General features: G+C 46.1%; 1 protein-coding gene across 1 annotated transcript in view; it reads right to left on the bottom strand.

The window, feature by feature from the left end:
* LOC137525373 (NXPE family member 2-like) overlaps positions 1 to 17,868 on the bottom strand; it is a 66,903-nt gene extending 49,035 nt beyond the window's left edge. Inside the window, exon 1 of the mRNA XM_068246436.1 lies at positions 17,788 to 17,868. Within this exon, the coding sequence (XP_068102537.1) occupies positions 17,788 to 17,865 (78 nt within the window). The 5' untranslated portion in view covers positions 17,866 to 17,868. The remainder of the gene's footprint in view (positions 1 to 17,787) is intronic.
* Positions 17,869 to 19,027: the final 1,159 nt, after the last annotated feature.

Below are 19,027 nucleotides of genomic sequence, written 5' to 3'. Positions count from 1 at the left end.
GGAGTTGATCTTCTGAGCACTATACTTTGGGCCAGGGCCCGCATGAAATCACATCAACACAACCTCGCACAGACCTGCCGGGTGGCCTGCCTCTGGGTCTGCTTCTGGCTCTGCCTTTGCCTGTTGTTTTGTCCATATCGTGGGGGGGAGGGGTTGTGTAAGTGAAAGGTATGCACTGACTTGACTAATACAATGTACAGTCACACAGGCGCAGTGAAAGGTATGCAGTGACTGGTATTACAATACAATGTGCAGCTGTCACACACGTGCAGTTAACAGGTATGCACAGACTGGTATATTAAACAGTGTGCAGTCACGCAGATACTGCGAACAATTATGCATTGACTAGTATTCCAAATTTACAGCTGTCACACACACACAGGTACCGTCAACAGGTGCAGCGACTGGCAAGGGTAACCTGGATATCCGACCTTTTTTCAGCTATCCAATTCGGATTTTGGATTTCTGTGGAAATCCGGATACCTATCTGCGGATATTTGGTGACATACCCGGATATCCGGCGGATATCCGGCGGATATCCGGATCCGAATACTGTAACTAAGGAGATGACATCATTGAGCCAATCAGAGGGCTCCCAGCAGAAGCCCTAGCAACCAATCACAGAAAGGAACCCTGGCCAGCCCCCCTGTATAATAAGGAGGGCTGCCATGATGAGAAATCTTGTTCTTGCTTGTGAATGCTCACTGAGAGACATGCTCCAGTGCTGCTGGCCTAGCAAGTGCTGTATACAGTGATAAACCTAAAGCTGTTCAGTGATTAATCCCTTCACTATCACTACACTATTGTTATATTGTTAATTAGACTAGCTAGCTTGATTTCTTTCAGTGAGTGACAGTCAGAGTGTGTGCTTCAGTGCTGCTGGCCTAGCAAGTGCTGTACACAGTGATAAACCTAAAGCTGATCAGTGATTAACCCCTTTACTATCACTACACTATTTTTGTATTGTTAATTAGCTTGATTTCATTGTGTGACAGTCAGAGTGTGTGCTGCAGGGCTGCTGCAGCTGCTATGTGTCTGTGTGTGTGCTGTGCACAGACCAGGCCAGCTGCTGCCTGCTGGCCAGCTATTAGCTTTAGCTAGCTATAGTATAGGTTAGGTTAGGGATTAGGGAATAGGATTACTGTGTTATTGTGTAGTTAGTACTGTAGTACTGCAGTCAGAGCTAGTAGTTGTTAGAGTAGTAGTACTACTGTGTTAGCTTACTACAGAACAGCTGTGCTGCTGCGCAGTGCCAGTGTGACAGTTAGTGTCTTCTCCTCTGCTGTCTGACTGTCACTCGGCACATGGCACTTGACTTGGCACGTGGCCCTTGACACTTTGACATGCTGGTTGCCTCACTGACAGGTGAATTTTCCTGTGATCTGTTGTGTACACTTTGTTGTTGAGTCTGTAAAGATTGGTGTGTCAGGAGAGTTGTCTTGTGGACTTGAAGGTCTTCGGTTCATACGTGGTGGCATTGGAAAATAGTATGGGTTTGCAGGGTTCTGAGCAGAATGCCGCATAGTTGGATAGGCATAATTGTGTTGCTCGTATATCTGTTGACCATAATATGAAAAGTGCAACGTGCTAAGTGCAAAGTGCAAAGTGCCACGTGCTAAGTGCAAAGTGCCATGTGCAAAGTGCCATGTGCCAAGTGTCACGTGCCAAGTGACACTTGGCACATGGCAAATAATGACATACATAGGCCTCAATTCACTAAGATAGTGCTGTTGATAAGGCAAGAAGTCCCCAGTCCCCCACCGCCAGCTAGTTTAGTTTTTGCCGACCTCGGGATCGGCGGGCCGCATTGCGGACATTTTTATACATTCCCGCTGGTGCAGGAACATTAATATATACATTTTTACGCGTTAGAGTTGCAACGCGTAAAAATGTATGTGTTAATGTACCTGCACCAGCAGGTATGCGTGCAAAGTTACACGTGGCGGTCCGCCAACTCCGAGTCAGCAAAAACAAGACTAGCTGGCGGCGGGGGACTGGAGTAGCAGTGAGTGACTACGAGGGCACAGAATGGCTGCATGGGGCTGGTAGAAGCAGAACTAGCTGGCGGCGGGGGACTGGAGTAGCAGTGAGTGACTACGAGGGCACAGAATGGCTGCATGGGGCTGGTAGAAGCCCCAGGTAAGTGAAACTCGTTTTTTTTTTTTTTTTTGCCTGATGATTCCTTTAAGGTTATTAGTCAGTTCGGCCTATCTGGACGAGCTTCCTGGTCCAAATAGGCACTGCTGCTGCCGCTGGCTCGTGTGCGCGATCGGGCGCGCCCCCGCTGCCCGCCGCTAGCCCCCCGATCAGTGAATGGGAATATAATTCCCATTCACCGATCTAACTTCCCCGCAGAAATACCGACGCTTTCTCTCCAGAGATCGCGGTATTTCTGCCCCCAGGAAACTTGTCCCGATCATTTTAGTTCCTGGATGCGAGATCGTTCGCATCCAGGACTTTTTTCACTGTGGCCATCTTGTGACCAAATAGTAAACTGCACCCACATACATTTTTAATAAAAAAAAAATATTATTTTACATTTAAAATTAGCAGTTTCCCTCCCACACCAAAATTACCCACATACACTTTTTTTTATAAAAAAAAAAAAAAAAAATTACAATTAACCCTCCTGGCGGTTTGTCAAAATCCGCCAGGGGGCAGCAAATACGTTTAAAAAAAAAAATGTTCATGTAGCGAGACAAGGTCTCAGCGGCATCCCCCCAGCCCCTCCGATCGCCGCTGACGTCAAAGGGGACTTCGATCCACCCCACAGCGCTGCCTGGCACTGATTGGCCAGGCAGCGCACGGGGTCTGGGGGGGGGGGGCTGCTGCGGCGACGCGTATAGCGGCGGATCGGCGGGTAGCGGCGGCGATCGGGCACTGCACGCAGCTAGCAAAGTGCTAGCTGCGTGCAGCAAAAAAAAAGAATTATGCAAATCGGCCCAGCAGGGCCTGAGCGGTGCCTCCCGGCGGCATAGCCCGTGCTCAGCACGGGCTTAACGCCAGGGAGGTTAAAAAAAAACAAAAACAACATAAATAGTTACCCAAGGGTCTGAACTTTTTAAATATGCATGTCAAGAGAATATGTTATTATATTATTTAAAATTATAAGCTTATAAACAGTGATGGACGCAAATTGAAAAAATGCACCTTTATTTCTAAATGAAATATCGTCACCATAAATTGTGATAGGGACATCGTTTAGATGGTGTTATAACCAGGACAGATGGGCAAATAAAATACATGCGTTTTAATTACGGTAGCATATATTAATTTTAAACTATAATGGCCAAAAACTGAGAAATAATGATTTTTTTCCATTTTTTTCTTATTCTTCCTGTTAAAATGCATTTACAGTAAAGTAGCTCTTAGCAAAATGTACCCCCCAAAGAAAGCCTAATTGGTGGCGGAAAAAACAAGATATAGATCAATTCATTGTGATAAGTAGCAATAAAGTTATAGGCGAATGAATGGGAGGTCAACGTTGCTCGGATGCATGAGATTTTCGGCACTGCGGTGCTGAACCGGTTAAAAGGCGTTGGGTAGGACATATTGGCACCCGAAAAGAAGTATTTCTCCTTAAAGGTCTGGGCCATAACCTTACCAGGAAATTGTCAAAACTGTTCGGACAAAGCATTTATGTTAAATGCAGAAAGATTTATGACACACGTGTTTGAAAGGCAAATCTTTTTGTGTTTACAGTTTATATTTTATTAAAAAAAAAATTTGATTCAAAAAGTTATGGAGTCAGTTACTGACATAAGATAAAAAAGAAAAGAAAAGAGAAAAATAAAAACATTTTCAAAAAAAAAGTCTGTTTATCTTTTTAAAATAATACGTTTAACATTTACAGGTGGATGCGATGTTGAAAACTTTGACTAATTAGAGTTGCATAGCCTTTTAACTTTGGGTGTAGTGGGTGCAAGTTGATTTCCTATTGCTGTTGCTAAGATAATTGGTGCAAGATATGTTCAAATTAGACTATACTAACATCTCTCGATATAATTATACTTTAACTACCTAACGACCACATTAGGCCAATGGGCGTGACTGCTGCGGCAGCCCCAGGACCACCTAACGCCAATTGGCATCAAGTCCTGGGGCCGGCTACTGCAGAAGATCGCGCGCATCTCCTGCTTGAGAGGCGGAGCTCCGCCTTCAGTCTCCGATCGGCAATCGCTGCTCGGGAGATTGTTAGACGGTGTAGCTGCCATCTATTTACATAGTACAGCGCTGCGATCTGCAGCAGTGCTGTACTAGGGACAGTCGTGTGACACGGGGAGCTCTATTGGGAGTAGCAGTGTTAGGCCAGAGCTGCAGACACTAGGGGGCGCTCTATAGGCAGTATAATGTTGAACTGAACAGAGGCGCCAACAGGTTAAAAACAGTAATTAAAATGTTTAAAATCGCTTAGGAGGCTGTGGTGGACTTACCTCCCTCAAGCAGACACAAGCAACTGTGTATTTCAAAAATAGAATTTATTGGTACACTCCAGGGTATTGTTTACAATGCGTTTTGCAGGTCTATACCCGCTTCATCAGGCAATAGAAGTAGGAGTACACTATTAGGGATAAAAAGGCACGCATTTGGTATATGATCTGACAAACATAAAAATATACAGATATTTTTCTTAGAAACTGTTGATATAGGTAATTTTTGAGGAAAAATAGAGGTGGGAGTTATTGTTTGTGAAAAAGGGAACAGCTGGGTCAGGTTAGGACCCATTTAGCATAAACTACTATGTGAAATAATATGAGCAGGGTCTGTGCGGAGGGAGGGAGTGGAGAGGGGGTCGGTATAGGTAGAATAGTTCTGTGACTCAAGGAGCTATGAATAGAGTAGTATTGGTGTTGGGGAAAGGGCAAAGTACAACTGGTAGAGTTGAGAACGTGGGGGGAATTTGAAGTGGGTATATATATATATTAAAGGGTGGATTGGGAAGCGGAGGAATAACGTAAAGAGCATTAGGGGGGGCGGAAGATGGGAACAGTATTGGGTAAATGAAAATACAAAAACACAAAACGTTAGACTTACCAGCAGAGTGTCAGAATTGCACCTGGCGCCTTTGTGCCTAGGTGTTTCTGACCTGCTGTTTATGTAGTGGAACGAACGTCCTTCATTGGATAATTGTTGGCTGGGCGGGCCCTGTTAGCCACGTCCGCAATGTAAGCGGCCATTGTGAGGCGTCATCTGGCGGCGCCAGTGCGTCGCCATGACGCCACGTAGGGGGCAGCGTGGAACGCATGTTGATTTCCGTTTCGGGAAGAGTAGGAGCGGTGCGTCATTTCCGTGTGGCCTGTAGGATGGGGTACTCGCTATGCGCATGCGCAGGTTTACCCTGCGCCATTTTGGATAGGGGAAAGGTTGCCAGCAAGGGTTTCCGTATGGTAAAAGCGGGGGCCAGGGGTACATAATATGTTCAGAAGGATTAATGGCGTGCTTGACATGTTAGGGAAAGTAATTGGCTATAAGTTTTGAGGTGGCAGCCTTATAGATATAAAAAGACGTGCTGTGTCTATTGTGAACAGTGAATGATTTTTAACAGAGTGTATTGGAGACCTCTAGTGGACAAAACTTAGTAATGTACTCATTTTTAGGATAAATCAATGGACATTGTCCTATTAATATAAACGACATGCATAGATACACATAAAATATATATACACACATATATAAAAAAACTTTCGGATTCTTTGTGCGAAACAATGGACAGATGTAAATATACAAGTAAGCAACAAAATACAAGTAAACAAAACCTGATTTTAGTAAAAATCATGGGGAAAAAACAGTAGATGGTACAAAAATTGTATAAAAACATTGGAATAAAAAGCGTTTCATATAGATTCTTTGAAACAGGGGTTAATGGCTTCAGTATTATGTTGAAATTATTGTTATATACATCAAGCTCAAATGTGATGATAATGTAAAAAGAACACATTTTTTTTACTGAAGCAGAAATTGATAAATATACAAAATTGAATAAAATTAAAATAAGAATAAAAATAGAAATAAAAATAAAAATGATAAAAGAGGCGACTAAGAAGATAAAAAAGCAGAACTGATCAATGAATTTTTTCTAATTGCTCGTTGAGGCCCTCTGGTGTGAGGGTCTTTAGTATTTGAATCCAGTACATCTCCCTCGCCCTCAGTTTTTCAAAAGCGTCGTGTTGTTGTTGTGAGACGGATTCAATAAGTGTAATACGGAACAAGGAAGGGTCGCTGTGGTGATGAGTGCCGAAGTGCTTTGATACGCTGTGAAGTGGAAATTTTTTGAGTATGTTTCTCTTGTGTTGGCCAATTCTGGAGCGTGCTAATTGGGTAGTCCGGCCCACGTACTGAAGGTGACAGGGACAGGTGATAATGTAAATGACGTATCTCGAGGTACAGGTTAGATGATTTCTGATAGAGTATTGAGTCTTGGTGGTTTGGGATTGAAAGATGGGAGTGGTTTGTACAAACTGACAGGCCGTGCACCTGGTATTGTTGCAGGGCGCGCATCCAGGTGCATGTTGGTTATTTGTGTGGTTATTGGTAGTGTGCGTTTTTAGTCGGCTGGGTGCCAGAAGATTTTTTAGATTGGGTGCTCTTTTAAATGTAATGGCCGGGGTAGGTGAAATGATTGGGCGGAGGTATGGGTCCTGAAGTAGGATTTCCCACCTATTTTTCAAGATGGAGCTGATCTTAGGGTGTTGAGCATTGAATTGGGTGATGAAGCGGGGGCAATCAGAGGTGCATGGTTGTTCCTGATTGGAAGGTGAGTTCGTGTTTCTAGGTTTTTTTGCTCTGAATATGGCATCCTTGATCAATTTTTTGGGGTAATTCCTTGCTTTAAATTTATTAGCAAGAATGTCGGACTGTGTGTTGTAGTCGTTGATGTCAGTGCAGTTTCTGTGGATTCTTCTGAACTGGCTGTATGGTGTATTTATGGTCCAGGGGCGATAATGAAAACTGTCGAAGTGTATGTAGTTATTGGCATCAACTGGTTTGAAGTATGTTTTAGTTTTGATGAGATTGGATTCAGTGAAGAGTATTACATCTAGGAATTCGATGCTTATTGGGTCATGTTTTGATGTGAACTGCAGCCCAGCTGGATTGCAGTTGAGGTAATTGAGAAAGAGAGGGATGAGGTCGGTATTGCCATTCCAGATGAAGATGAGGTCGTCAATGTAACGTTTATAAAATATAATGTTATTTGAAAAGGGGTTGTCAACTTGCATTTTTTGGAACTCAAAAAGGCCCATGGATAGGTTTGCGTAAGAAGGAGCGAAGGAAGAACCCATCGCTGTACCGTTGGTTTGGTGGTATACCTTATCTCTGAATGTAAAGATATTGTTTTGTAAAATGAATTCAGTGCAATTGGCTAAAAAGGACTGTTGACTGTGGGGCATTAGAGGGTTGGTAGACAGGAAGTGTTTGATGGCTGAGATGCCGTATGAGTGTGGTATATTTGTATATAAGGAAGTAACATCACAGGTGAGCCATGAGTAATCTTCCTGCCAGGGAAAAGGGCTGAGGAGTTCAATGAGATGAGTGGAATCTTTTAGATAGGAACTAAGTGATTGTACATATGGTTGAAGATGTTGATCAACAAACCGTGAGAGATTACTAGTGGGTGAATCTATGCCGGAGATGATGGGGCGTCCTGGTGGTTTAGCGAGAGATTTGTGAATTTTGGGTAAGTAGTAAAAGAATGGAGTTTTTGGATGTTGATTTATAATAAAGTTTCTCTCATTTTTGGAAATAATATTATTGCAGAATGCGTTATTAATGAGAAATTTTAAATTCGAGTTGAGTTCGGGGGTCGGATCTGTGTCAAGGATTTCGTAGTAGTTGGTGTCGCCGAGTAGGCGTTCTGCTTCCTCTACATAAACAGTTCGTTCCACTACATAAACAGCAGGTCAGAAACACCTAGGCACAAAGGCGCCAGGTGCGATTCTGACACTCTGCTGGTAAGTCTAACGTTTTGTGTTTTTGTATTTTCATTTACCCAATACTGTTCCCATCTTCCGCCCCCCTAATGCTATTTACGTTATTCCTCCGCTTCCCAATCCACCTTTTAATATATATATATACCCACTTCAACTTCCCCCCACGTTCTCAACTCTACCAGTTGTACTTTGCCCTTTCCCCAACACCAATACTACTCTATTCATAGCTCCTTGAGTCACAGAACTATTCTACCTATACCGACCCCCTCTCCACTCCCTCCCTCCGCACAGACCCTGCTCATATTATTTCACATAGTAGTTTATGCTAAATGGGTCCTAACCTGACCCAGCTGTTCCCTTTTTCACAAACAATAACTCCCACCTCTATTTTTCCTCAAAAATTACCTATATCAACAGTTTCTAAGAAAAATATCTGTATATTTTTATGTTTGTCAGATCATATACCAAATGCGTGCCTTTTTATCCCTAATAGTGTACTCCTACTTCTATTGCCTGATGAAGCGGGTATAGACCTGCGAAACGCGTTGTAAACAATACCCTGGAGTGTACCAATAAATTCTATTTTTGAAATACACAGTTGCTTGCGTCTGCTTGAGGGAGGTAAGTCCACCACAGCCTCCTAAGCGATTTTAAACATTTTAATTACTGTTGCCCTTTCCCCTTACAGAAGCTCAACACCAGGAAGGCTCCAGGCCCGGACGGCATATCCCCAACCTGCCTGAAAATCTGTGCAAGCCAGCTGGCCCCGATCCTAACCTCTATCTTCAGCAGATCCCTGACAGTGAGCGAGGTCCCTTCCTGCTTCAAGAAAGCGAATATCATTCCGGTCCCCAAGAAGCCAGGTGTTACGGATCTAAACAATTACAGACCGGTTGCCTTAACTCCGATCATCATGAAAACCTTTGAAAGACTGGTCCTCCCCTATCTGAAGGGGTACACCGCCACCAAAACAGATCCCCTGCAATTTGCATACAGGCCAAACCGGTCCGTGGAGGACGCCATCAACATCAGTATAGCACACGTCATGAAACATCTGGATAAACCCAACTCCTACGCCAGGATCCTGCTTCTGGATTTCAGCTCCGCTTTTAACACCATCTGTCCGACCATCCTGTATGACAACCTAGCACGACTTGGCGTTGACCCTAATCTGTGCGCCTGGATCAAGGATTTCCTTACGAACAGGTCACAGTTAGTCAAGATCGGCGGCTGCTCTTCCAGTGCCAGAATCACCAACACCGGTGCCCCGCAAGGATGTGTGCTGTCCCCGATTCTCTTTTCACTGTACACAAACAGCTGTACCTCATCCGCTGACTCTGTCAAGGTCATCAAGTTTGCGGATGACACCACCATAATAGGCCTCATAGATGAAAACGGTGAGCACGATTATCACAAGGAGATTGAGCGAATCCTCGGGTGGTGTAAGGAAAACAAACTCGTATTAAATACAGCAAAAACTGTGGAACTAATTGTAGACTTCAGAAGAAACGCTCCGGCTCCCAATCCGGTCTCCATTAATGGTACCGAGGTCTCGAGAGTACACAGCGCTCGGTTCCTTGGTACCACCATCACGGACAATCTGAAGTGGGATGTAAACACCTCCGTAATTCAAAGGAAAGCCCAGCAGAGACTGTTCTTTCTCAGGCAGCTGAAGAAGTTCGGGATGTCACAGGAGCTAATGATCAGCTTCTACTCTGCCACCATCGAGTCTGTCCTTTGCTCCTCCATCATTGTCTGGTACTCCGGGGCTAATGCAAGGGACAAGCACAAACTCCAAAGGGTAATCAGTGCTGCTGAGAGGATCATCGGGTCACCCCTGCCACCCCTGGACATCCTTCAATCATCAAGAATGAGGTCCAGGGCAAACAAGATCACTCAAGACCCCTCCCACCCGGGCAGTTGCTTCTTCGCCCCCCTTCCTCTAGGTCGCCGTTATAGGTCCATCCTCACTAAAACCACGAGGCATAAAAACACCTTCTTTCCCCAAGCGGTTGCCCTACTTAATTCATGCACTCTCCCAACCGACATCCCCTAATCTTCCTCTGCCACCCCCGTGCGGAATACGAGCACGGAAGGAACTATCTCCAGCTGGCCACGCTGCACCACATGCCACCGTACAAATGTATGTTGTATGTTGTACATAAGATAGTCCTGCCCATCTGATCCATGAACTGCTGCTGCCTGTTAAATTGACGTCAGGGTGTCTCTGTAGCTAAGATCTGTACCATGTGCTGTTTGCCAACTGCTGCTATTGATCGTCAAACTGTTGTAGTGTGTATGTAGATATCATCTGTTTATCTTCTTTTCACCAAGTTGTTGTCAAGCCAATTGCCGTTGTGTCCACAAAAAATTCCAGGTGCGGCTCCTGTCGCACTTGGCGAATAAAGTTGATTCTGATTCTGTTAACCTGTTGGCGCCTCTGTTCAGTTCAACATTATATCAAATATCCACCCTTGGTGGAGGGGGATACCCCTTTCTTTCTTCACGTCTACAGAGAGCGACTTCTTAATCCTGAGTGGGGACAGGTCAATCTCCTCACCTGCTTATTCAGTGATTACCTGGAGGTAACCCTGGTTTGTGAGTATAAATTTTACTCCTTACATATACCATTTATCTTGACCTACTACACTATATTGGGCTCTCGGTTCTCCCTTCTTATCTATAGGCAGTAGCAGTGTTAGGCCAGAGCTGCAGCTGCTAGAGGGTGCTCTATAGGCAGTAGCAGTTTTAGGCCAGAGCTGCAGCCACTAGGGGGTACTCTATAGGCAGGAGCAGTGTTAGGCCAGAGCTGCAGCCACTAGGGGGACTCTATAGGCAGTAGCAGTGTTAAGCCAGAGCTGCAGCCACTAGGGGGCGCTCTATAGGCAGTAGCAGTGTTAGGCCAGAGCTGCAGCCACTAGGGGGTACTCTATAGGCAGGAGCAGTGTTAGGCCAGAGCTGCAGCCACTAGGGGGACTCTATAGGCAGTAGCAGTGTTAGGCCAGAGCTGCAGCCACTAGGGGGGCTCTATAGGCAGTAGAAGTGTTAGGCCAGAGCTGCAGACACTAGGGGGCACTCTATAGGCAGTAGCAGTGTTAGGTCAGAGCTGCAGCCACTAGGGGGAGCTCTATAGGCAGTAGCAGTGTTAGGCCAGAGCTGCAGCCACTAGGGGACTCTATAGGCAGTAGCAGTGTTAGGCCAGAGCACTCTATAGGGTGCGCTCTATAGGCAGTAGCATTGTTAGGCCAGAGCTGCAGCCACTAGGGGCGCTCTATAGGCAGTAGCAGTGTTAGGCCAGAGCACTCTATAGGGTGCGCTCTATAGGCAGTAGCATTGTTAGGCCAGAGCTGCAGCCACTAGGGTGCGCTCTATAGGCAGTAGCAGTGTTAGGCCAGAGCTGCAGCCACTAGGGGGGCTCTATAGGCAGTAGAAGTGTTAGGCCAGAGCTGCAGCCACTAGGGCACGGTCTATGGGCAGTAGCAGTGTTAGGCCAGAGCTTCAGCTACTAAGGGGTGCTCTATAGGCAGTAGCAGTGTTAGGCCAGAGCTGCAGCCACTAGGGGGCACTCTATAGGCAGCAGCAGTGTTAGGGAGACTTGCCTAAGGTCTCCTACTGAATAGGTGCTGGCATACTGAACAGGCAGAGCCGAGATTTGAACACAGGTCTCCTGTGTCAGAGGTGGAGCCCTTAACCATTACACTATCCAGCCACAACAAACTACAGGAAAATTCACCTGTCAGTGAGGCAACCGACATGTCACAGTTATTGTTTTTACATGTGTAGTGTGTAATGTAAATAAGGACAAATAATGACATACATAGGCCTCAATTCAGTAAGATAGTGCTCTTGATATGGCAAGAAAAAACTTAACACCACATATGTCCTACTCAACACCTTTTAATAACCTTAAAGAGGAACTCCAGTGAAAATAATGTAATAACACAATAAAAAAAGTGCTTCATTTTTACAATAACTGTATAAATGATTTAGTCAGTGTTTGCTCATTGTAAAATCTTTCCTCTCACCGACTTACATTCTGACATTTATTACATGGTGACCAGGGCAGTTTCTAGGCTAAAATGCACCCAGGGCGAGGGTGTAAAAATTGCACCCCCCCCCCAAGCAAGGTATGGGTGCCCGCAGTATAGGTTAGCCAGGTCTAGTTGCACTCAGTATAGGTCCCCCCAGTATAGGTAGCCAAGAATAGGTAATCCAGTATAGGTAGCCAGGCATAGGTGCCCCAGTATAGTTGCCCCCAGTATAGGTTAGCCAGGTATGTGCCTCCAGTATAGGTAGCCAGGCATAGGTAAGCCAGTATAGTTGCCCCCGGTATAGGTTAGCCAGGTAGGTCCCCCCAGTATAGGTAGCCAGCTATAGGCCTCCAGTATAGGTAGCCAGGCATAGGATAGCCAGTATAGTTGTCCCCGGTATAGGTTAGCCAGGTAGGTGCCTCCAGTATAGGTAGCCAGTATAGTTGCCCCCAGTATAGGTTAGATAGGCAGGCGCCGTCGGTATAAGTTAGATAGGTAGGTGCCCCACTACAGATTAGCTAGGTGGGTGCCTCTAATATAGGTAGCCAGAATAGTTGCCCCCAGCATAGGTTAGATAGGTAGATGCCCCCAGTATAGGATAGTTAGGTAGGTGCCTGCAATATAGGTAGCCAGTATAGTTGCCACCTGTATAGGCTAGCTAGGTAGGTAGGTGCCCCCAATACAGGTTAGATAAGTAAGTGCCCTACAGCATAGGTTAGATAGGTAGGTGCCCCCAGTATAGGTTAGATAGGTAGTTGCCCCCAGTATAGGTTAGATTAGGTAAGTTCCTCCCAGTATAGGTTAGATTAGGTAGGGTCCCCCAGTATAGGTTAGATAGGTAGCTGCTCCCCAGTATAGGTTAGATAGGTAGGTGCCCCCAGTATAGGTTAGATTAAGTAAGTGCCCCCCAGTATAAGTTAGATTAGGTAGGTTCCCCCAGTATAGGTTAGATAGGTAGCTGCTCCCCAGTATAGGTTAGATAGGTAGCTGCCCCCCAGTATAGGTTAGATTAGGTAGGTGCCCCCCCAGTATAGGTTAGATTAGGTAGCTGCCCCCCAGTATAGGTTAGATAGGTAGGTGCCCCCCAGTATAGGTTAAATAGGTAGCTGCCCCCAGTATAGGTTAGATTAGCTAGGTTCCCCCGGTATAGGTTAGATTAGGTAGCTGCCCCCCAGTATAGGTTACATTAGGTAGGTGCCCCCCAGTATAGGTTAGATAAGTTAGCTGCCCCCCAGTATAGGTTAGATCGGTAGCTGCCCCCCAGTATAGCTTAGATTAGGTAGGTGCCCCCCAGTATAGGTTAGATTAGGTAGCTGCCCCCAAGTATAGGTTAGATAGGTAGGTGCCCCCCAGTATAGGTTAGATAGGTAGCTGCCCCCCAGTGCAGGTTAGATTAGGTAGATTACTGTGGGCAGGTGATGTAGCTGCTGCTAGCTGTTTTGGCCGTTGGAGACAGCTGTAAACAGCTATTTCCTGTCTGTGAACCTTGTTACATTGTGGCAAACTGTCAAAAGTACCGCGGTCCTCAAAGCTTCTTGTGGGAGGGGTTTCACCACAATATCAGTCATACAGCGCCCCCTGATGGTCTGTTTGTGAAAAGCAATAGATTTCTCATGTAAAAGGGAGTATCAGCTAATGATTGGGATAAAGTTAAATTCTTGGTTGGAGTTTCTCTTTAAGGTAATGCTTTTTATATATTAGTCTCACTCTGGCCTCAATTCACTACATTTACAATTGTACACACACAAACCATTACCTGCTTGTATATTATCATGTTTGCATTTTTTACAATTTTTTTTTATAATTTTAGGCCCATATACCTATGTATGTACATTTATATATCTACATAGGCTTTTGTTTTGTTTATTGGTGTGTATGTCTTTATACTTAGCAGCACTCTTACCACTTTTAACACTCAAGAGCATTTGTTGCTATACTTCTACTACCCATACACCTCAGACGCCACCAGATTTTGTGTTTATGTAAACTATATATATCACACATTGCTATGGTATATGCCGTGTCTAAAGTCCAATTGTCTCTGACCCTAAAGGTGTATACTTCTGACTGCCTGATGAAGGAGGGTCACGCCTGTGAAACGCGTTGCAATTAATTGTAGAGTGTATCAATACATTTCTTTGTTAGCCGTCAGTACGTTTGTTTGTCGTGTCCTTCAGAGTAGGTAAGTTGATCACTGCCACTCCCTAATTTTTAAAATGTTTAGCCTATTTTACTCTTCTGGCGCCTCTGTTTCACATTAACCAAGTCCACCCCAGGTGGAGGGGGATACCCCTTTATTTTCTTCCTATCTACAGAGAGTGACTTCTTAATCCTGAGTGGGGACAGGTTTATTCTTCCCACCTGTATTGACAGTGGTTGCCTAAATGGTAACCCTGGTGAGTATAATTATACTTACCTTTATTTTTTTTCCCATGTCCCAATACATACTACAACATACTGGGCTCTCTTTTTTTTTTCAGGTGCTGAAAAAGTTATTTTGCAAATTGAAATAAGATGAAAAAATTATCTACTGGAAGAAATCTTTGGAGAGAGGTTCATTGAATAGGACCCCGTGCCGCTCTTCTGCGCATTCCCGGCTGCAAAGTCTTCCTTATTCCCCACCACTAGATGTCAGCCTAGAGCCATGTTAAAGGGAACCTTAAAGGGAACCTTAACTGAACGGGGGGGGGGGGGGGGGGAGGGGGGGGGGGGGGTAAAGAGTGACGTCAGACGTTATGTGCCGACATCACATGCTATGCGCCAGTTACACATACGGAATACCGCCCAGAGGTTACGGGACAGCACGCGGAGGCTGCAACAGGACAGGTAATGTATAAATGCACATGGGGGGCACATTTATACATTGGGGCAGCGGGCTCAGGCGATTCCCTGAAGATTTCATGCTGAAATTAGATGGGAATCGGCCTATAGTGTATGGGCAGAATTGAGAAGAGACAAATTTATCTCTAAACAGATTCGATTAGAGATATTTTGTCTTTGTCGAATCTACCCATAATCTTTAGGTCTATGGGCATCTTAACTAGTCTACGACCGCCCCACGTCCCAATGGGCGTGCTCGCGTGGCGGCAGCCCCTGGACCGCCTAATGCCAATTGGCATCAGGTCCTGGAGCCGGCGAATGCAGGAGATCGCACACAGGCTGCGCGCACATCTCCTGCTTGGGGGTGGAGCTCCGCCCCACCTTCAGTCTCCGAGAGACAATCGCTGCTCGGGAAACTTAGACAGCGTAATCGCCGTCTATTCACTTGTACAGCGCGGCGCTCCACAGCAGCGCTGTACTGGGGACAGCCGTGTGACACGGCTGTCCCCGCCTGAGGCTGGGGAGTGATCGGCTGTCATAGGCTGAAGCTTATGACAGCTGATCACCCTGATTGGCTGGCGGGGGGAGGGAGGGAGCAGTGGAAATGTAATTTTTTTTTAAAAAAAAGCAAAATTTATTAAAAAAAATAAATACAATTAATACTGTTTTAAATAAAATAAACAACTGCGGAGCGATCAGACCCCACCAACAGAGAGATCTGTTGGTGGGGGGAAAAGAGTGGCGGGGATCACTCATGTGCTGTGTTGTTCGGCCCTGCAGCTTGCCCTTAAAGCTGCAGTGGCCAATTAAGTAAGAAAATAGCCTGGTCTTTAGGGGGGGCTTAAAGCGGAATATAACCCTGCATTTCAACTTTGCTCTAAAACATTATTTACAGCATATTATATGCAAAAAGCATTTTTTTTTACTAGACCAGCATTGGAAGGGTTAAACACAGAGGTTTCAAGTTCCGTGGAGAGATATGCAGAAGTTCAGATTGTTACATTCTATTTAGTTATATGTATCTATTGATAAATGTTACACACTCTTTGGCTGTCCTCCAAGCTCCTTCTCAGTCAGAGAGATGAGTCACATTCAACACTTAGATACATTTATGTAAACAAAATGTATCTATTTCAGCTTCCGATGCGGTCTGCAGAAATCTCCAGGAACTTTAAAGCCCTGTGTAACCCTTCCAATGCTGGTCTAGTAAAAAAAAAAATGCTGGTTGCATATAATATACTATAAATAATGGTTTAGAGCAAAGTTGAAATGCAGGGTTATATTCCGCTTTAACACTGCAGTCCTCAAGTGGTTAAATGTTTAAGATTGGTTGGTGTGCCCATACAGGATACAATATCTTGTATGTACAGTTAACGATTCTGCAGGGAAATCGAGGTAAGTTTGCTGCCACCACTCTCCGGATAGAAACGAGGTGAAGCGACCTCGGCTAGCTATTCCTAAAAGGAAGAAGCTGTCACTTGCATTCTAGCTATCTAATCGACAATGTATAGAAAATAAGACAATGCGGTTTTGTGCCTCTTCTTGAGGACAGAGTTCTGGCATAGATCAGCGTATTCGGGTAACAAAGGGCAAAACTGGAATGAGTAAATCCTTAGTTTTGTTATAAAAAAAAACTATACACACACAAATATCCATTGGAGCTGGCAAATAAATATTTATTTATACAGTTTTCCATTGTCTAGTCCCCCCCCCCCCTTATATACAGTTCCCTGGTGTCTAATGGCCCCCTCCCTCTCCTGTACAGTTCCCTGGTGTCTAGTGCCCCCTCCCTCTCCTATACAGTTCCCTGGTGTCTAGTGGTCCTCCCTCCCCTATACAGTTCCCTGGTGTCTAGTGGTCCTCCCTCTCCTATACAGTTCCCTGGTGTCTAGTGGCCCCTCCCTCTCCTATACAGTTCCCTGGTGTCTAGTCCTCCTCCCTTCCCTATACAGTTCCCTGGTGTCTAGTGGTCCTCCTTCCCTCTCCTATACAGTTCCCTGGTGTTTAGTGGTCCTCCTTCCCTCTCCTATACAGTTCCCTGATGTCTAGTGGGCCTCCTTCCCTCTCCTATACAGTTCCCTGGTGTCTTGTGGCCCTCCTCCCTCTCCTATACAGTTCCCTGGTGTCTAGTGGTCCTCCCTCCCCTATACAGTTCCCTGGTGTCTAGTGGTCCTCCCTCTCCTATACAGTTCCCTGGTGTCTAGTGGCCCCTCCCTCTCCTATACAGTTCCCTGGTGTCTAGTAGCCCCCTCCCTCTCCTATACAGTTCCCTGGTGTCTAGTGGCCCCTCCCTCTCCTATACAGTTCCCTGGTGTCTAGTGGCCCCTCCCTCTCCTATACAGTTCCCTGGTGTCTAGTAGCCCCCTCTCTCTCCTATACAGTTCCCTGGTGTCTAGTCCCCCCCATCATACAGTTCCCTGGTGTCTAGTGCCCCCCCTCATACAGTTCCTAGTGCCCCCCATACAGTTCCCTGGTGTCTAGTGCCCCCTATACAGTTCTCTGGTGTCTAGTGCCGCCCCCCATACAGTTCCCTGGTGTCTAGTAGCCCCCTCCCTCTCCTATACAGTTCCCTGGTGTCTAGTGGCCCCTCCCTCTCCTATAAAGTTCCCTGGTGTCTAGTAGCCCCCTCTCTCTCCTATACAGTTCCCTGGTGTCTAGTCCCCCCCATCATACAGTTCCCTGGTGTCTAGTGCCCCCCCTCATACAGTTCCTAGTGCCCCCCATACAGTTCCCTGGTGTCTAGTGCCCCCCATACAGTTCTCTGGTGTCTAGTGCCGCCCCCCATACAGTTCCCTGGTGTCTAGTGCCCTGCCTCCCCTTATACAGTTCCCTGGTGTCTAGTGCCCCCCCATACAGTTCCCTGGTGTCTAGTGCCTCCCCTCCCCCTCCAATGGATACTCACATTTACCCTGGTGGGCGAAGTTTACCATCCCTGCTGTATAAGATGAAAGACTGTTGGCACCACCACCACCACCATAGCATACAGTAATAGTACAGGGTAATCTCACCTGTAACATGTTCCTGTAGTACAGGATACTCGTCAGGAATATGGTCATCAACACCAGGAAGGGTTTACGTCTGGCCATGGCTTCCTAGACCGCGAGATCACTGCGGGAAACAGACAAAGGGTCATTGTCGCTTCAATGTAAGAAGCTGCCATAAATATATATTAATGGAGTTATTTTGTGCTATGATTATGGAGCTTGAAGTAAACCTGAGAGGAAAAAACACAAGGATTTATACTTACCTGGGACTAGAGTTTTCATCGCCAGGGGACAAAGCCCCCCTCTGGGCATAATGGGCATGGCCATGCACAAGAATTTGGTCATGGTCATGGGTGAACCAGATGTGCCCACGCCCACCTTTAGATAGCCAGATGTGCCCCCCTTTCTCTGCGGATGTTAATGCTTCTGCACTCCTCTGCAGAAGGAGGAAGAAGAGAAGCAGGAGCACTTCGGGCAGCCAGCGAGCCACCTCTCACGCACATGGGGGTGCAGCGGCTCACAGTGCTTCACCCGGGGACATATGTCTCCCCTTGTTCCCCCATAGCTACGCCTCTGCTGGTACTTCCTCCAGCCTCCTGTAGTACGTGGGCTCCCGTGCTCTCCCGCTGTCAGCCTCACATGCGTGACAATGGCCACGCGCCTTCTTGGCGGGGGCTGTGCAGTTAGTTAAGGCTTGGAACTACGCAGGTGCAGAACGCTTCCGGTCACGGCCATTTTTTTTCAGTTGGTCAGAGCAATTAGCGTTCAGTAACGGATCAGTGAATAATGGCGCACGGCGCTTATGCCTAAAAATGGCGCCGCATTAAAAAGATACGCTTATCACTATTTATCGTTAGTACTGCATAATGATGGCGCACAGGGAAAAAAGAAGAAAAACGGCACACAGTAACGTTATTTATCAATAGCGCCATTCATATGCCAAACAGCAGACGTTATTTCCCACAGTAACGTTATTTATCAATAGCGCCCTACATAAGCCAAACTGCAGACGTTATTTAACTGCAAAACGGTGAATGGATTTAATGTAACACTGTCAAGGTTAGGGTTAGGCACCACCAGGGGAGATTTAGGGTTAGGCACCACCAGGGGGGTGGTTAGGGTTAGGCACCACCAGGGAGGTCTTAGGGTTAGGCACCACCAGGGGGGGTGGTTAGGGTTAGGCACCACCAGGGGGGTGGTTAGGGTTAGGCACCACCAGGGGGTTGCTTAGGGTTAGGCACCACCACCAGGGAGGTCTTAGGGT

This window comes from Hyperolius riggenbachi, chromosome 7 (genome assembly GCF_040937935.1).
Source record: "Hyperolius riggenbachi isolate aHypRig1 chromosome 7, aHypRig1.pri, whole genome shotgun sequence".
NCBI lineage: Eukaryota > Metazoa > Chordata > Amphibia > Anura > Hyperoliidae > Hyperolius > Hyperolius riggenbachi.
Note: the sequence above shows the minus strand (reverse complement) of the source record. Positions and strands in the feature narration are given on the sequence as shown.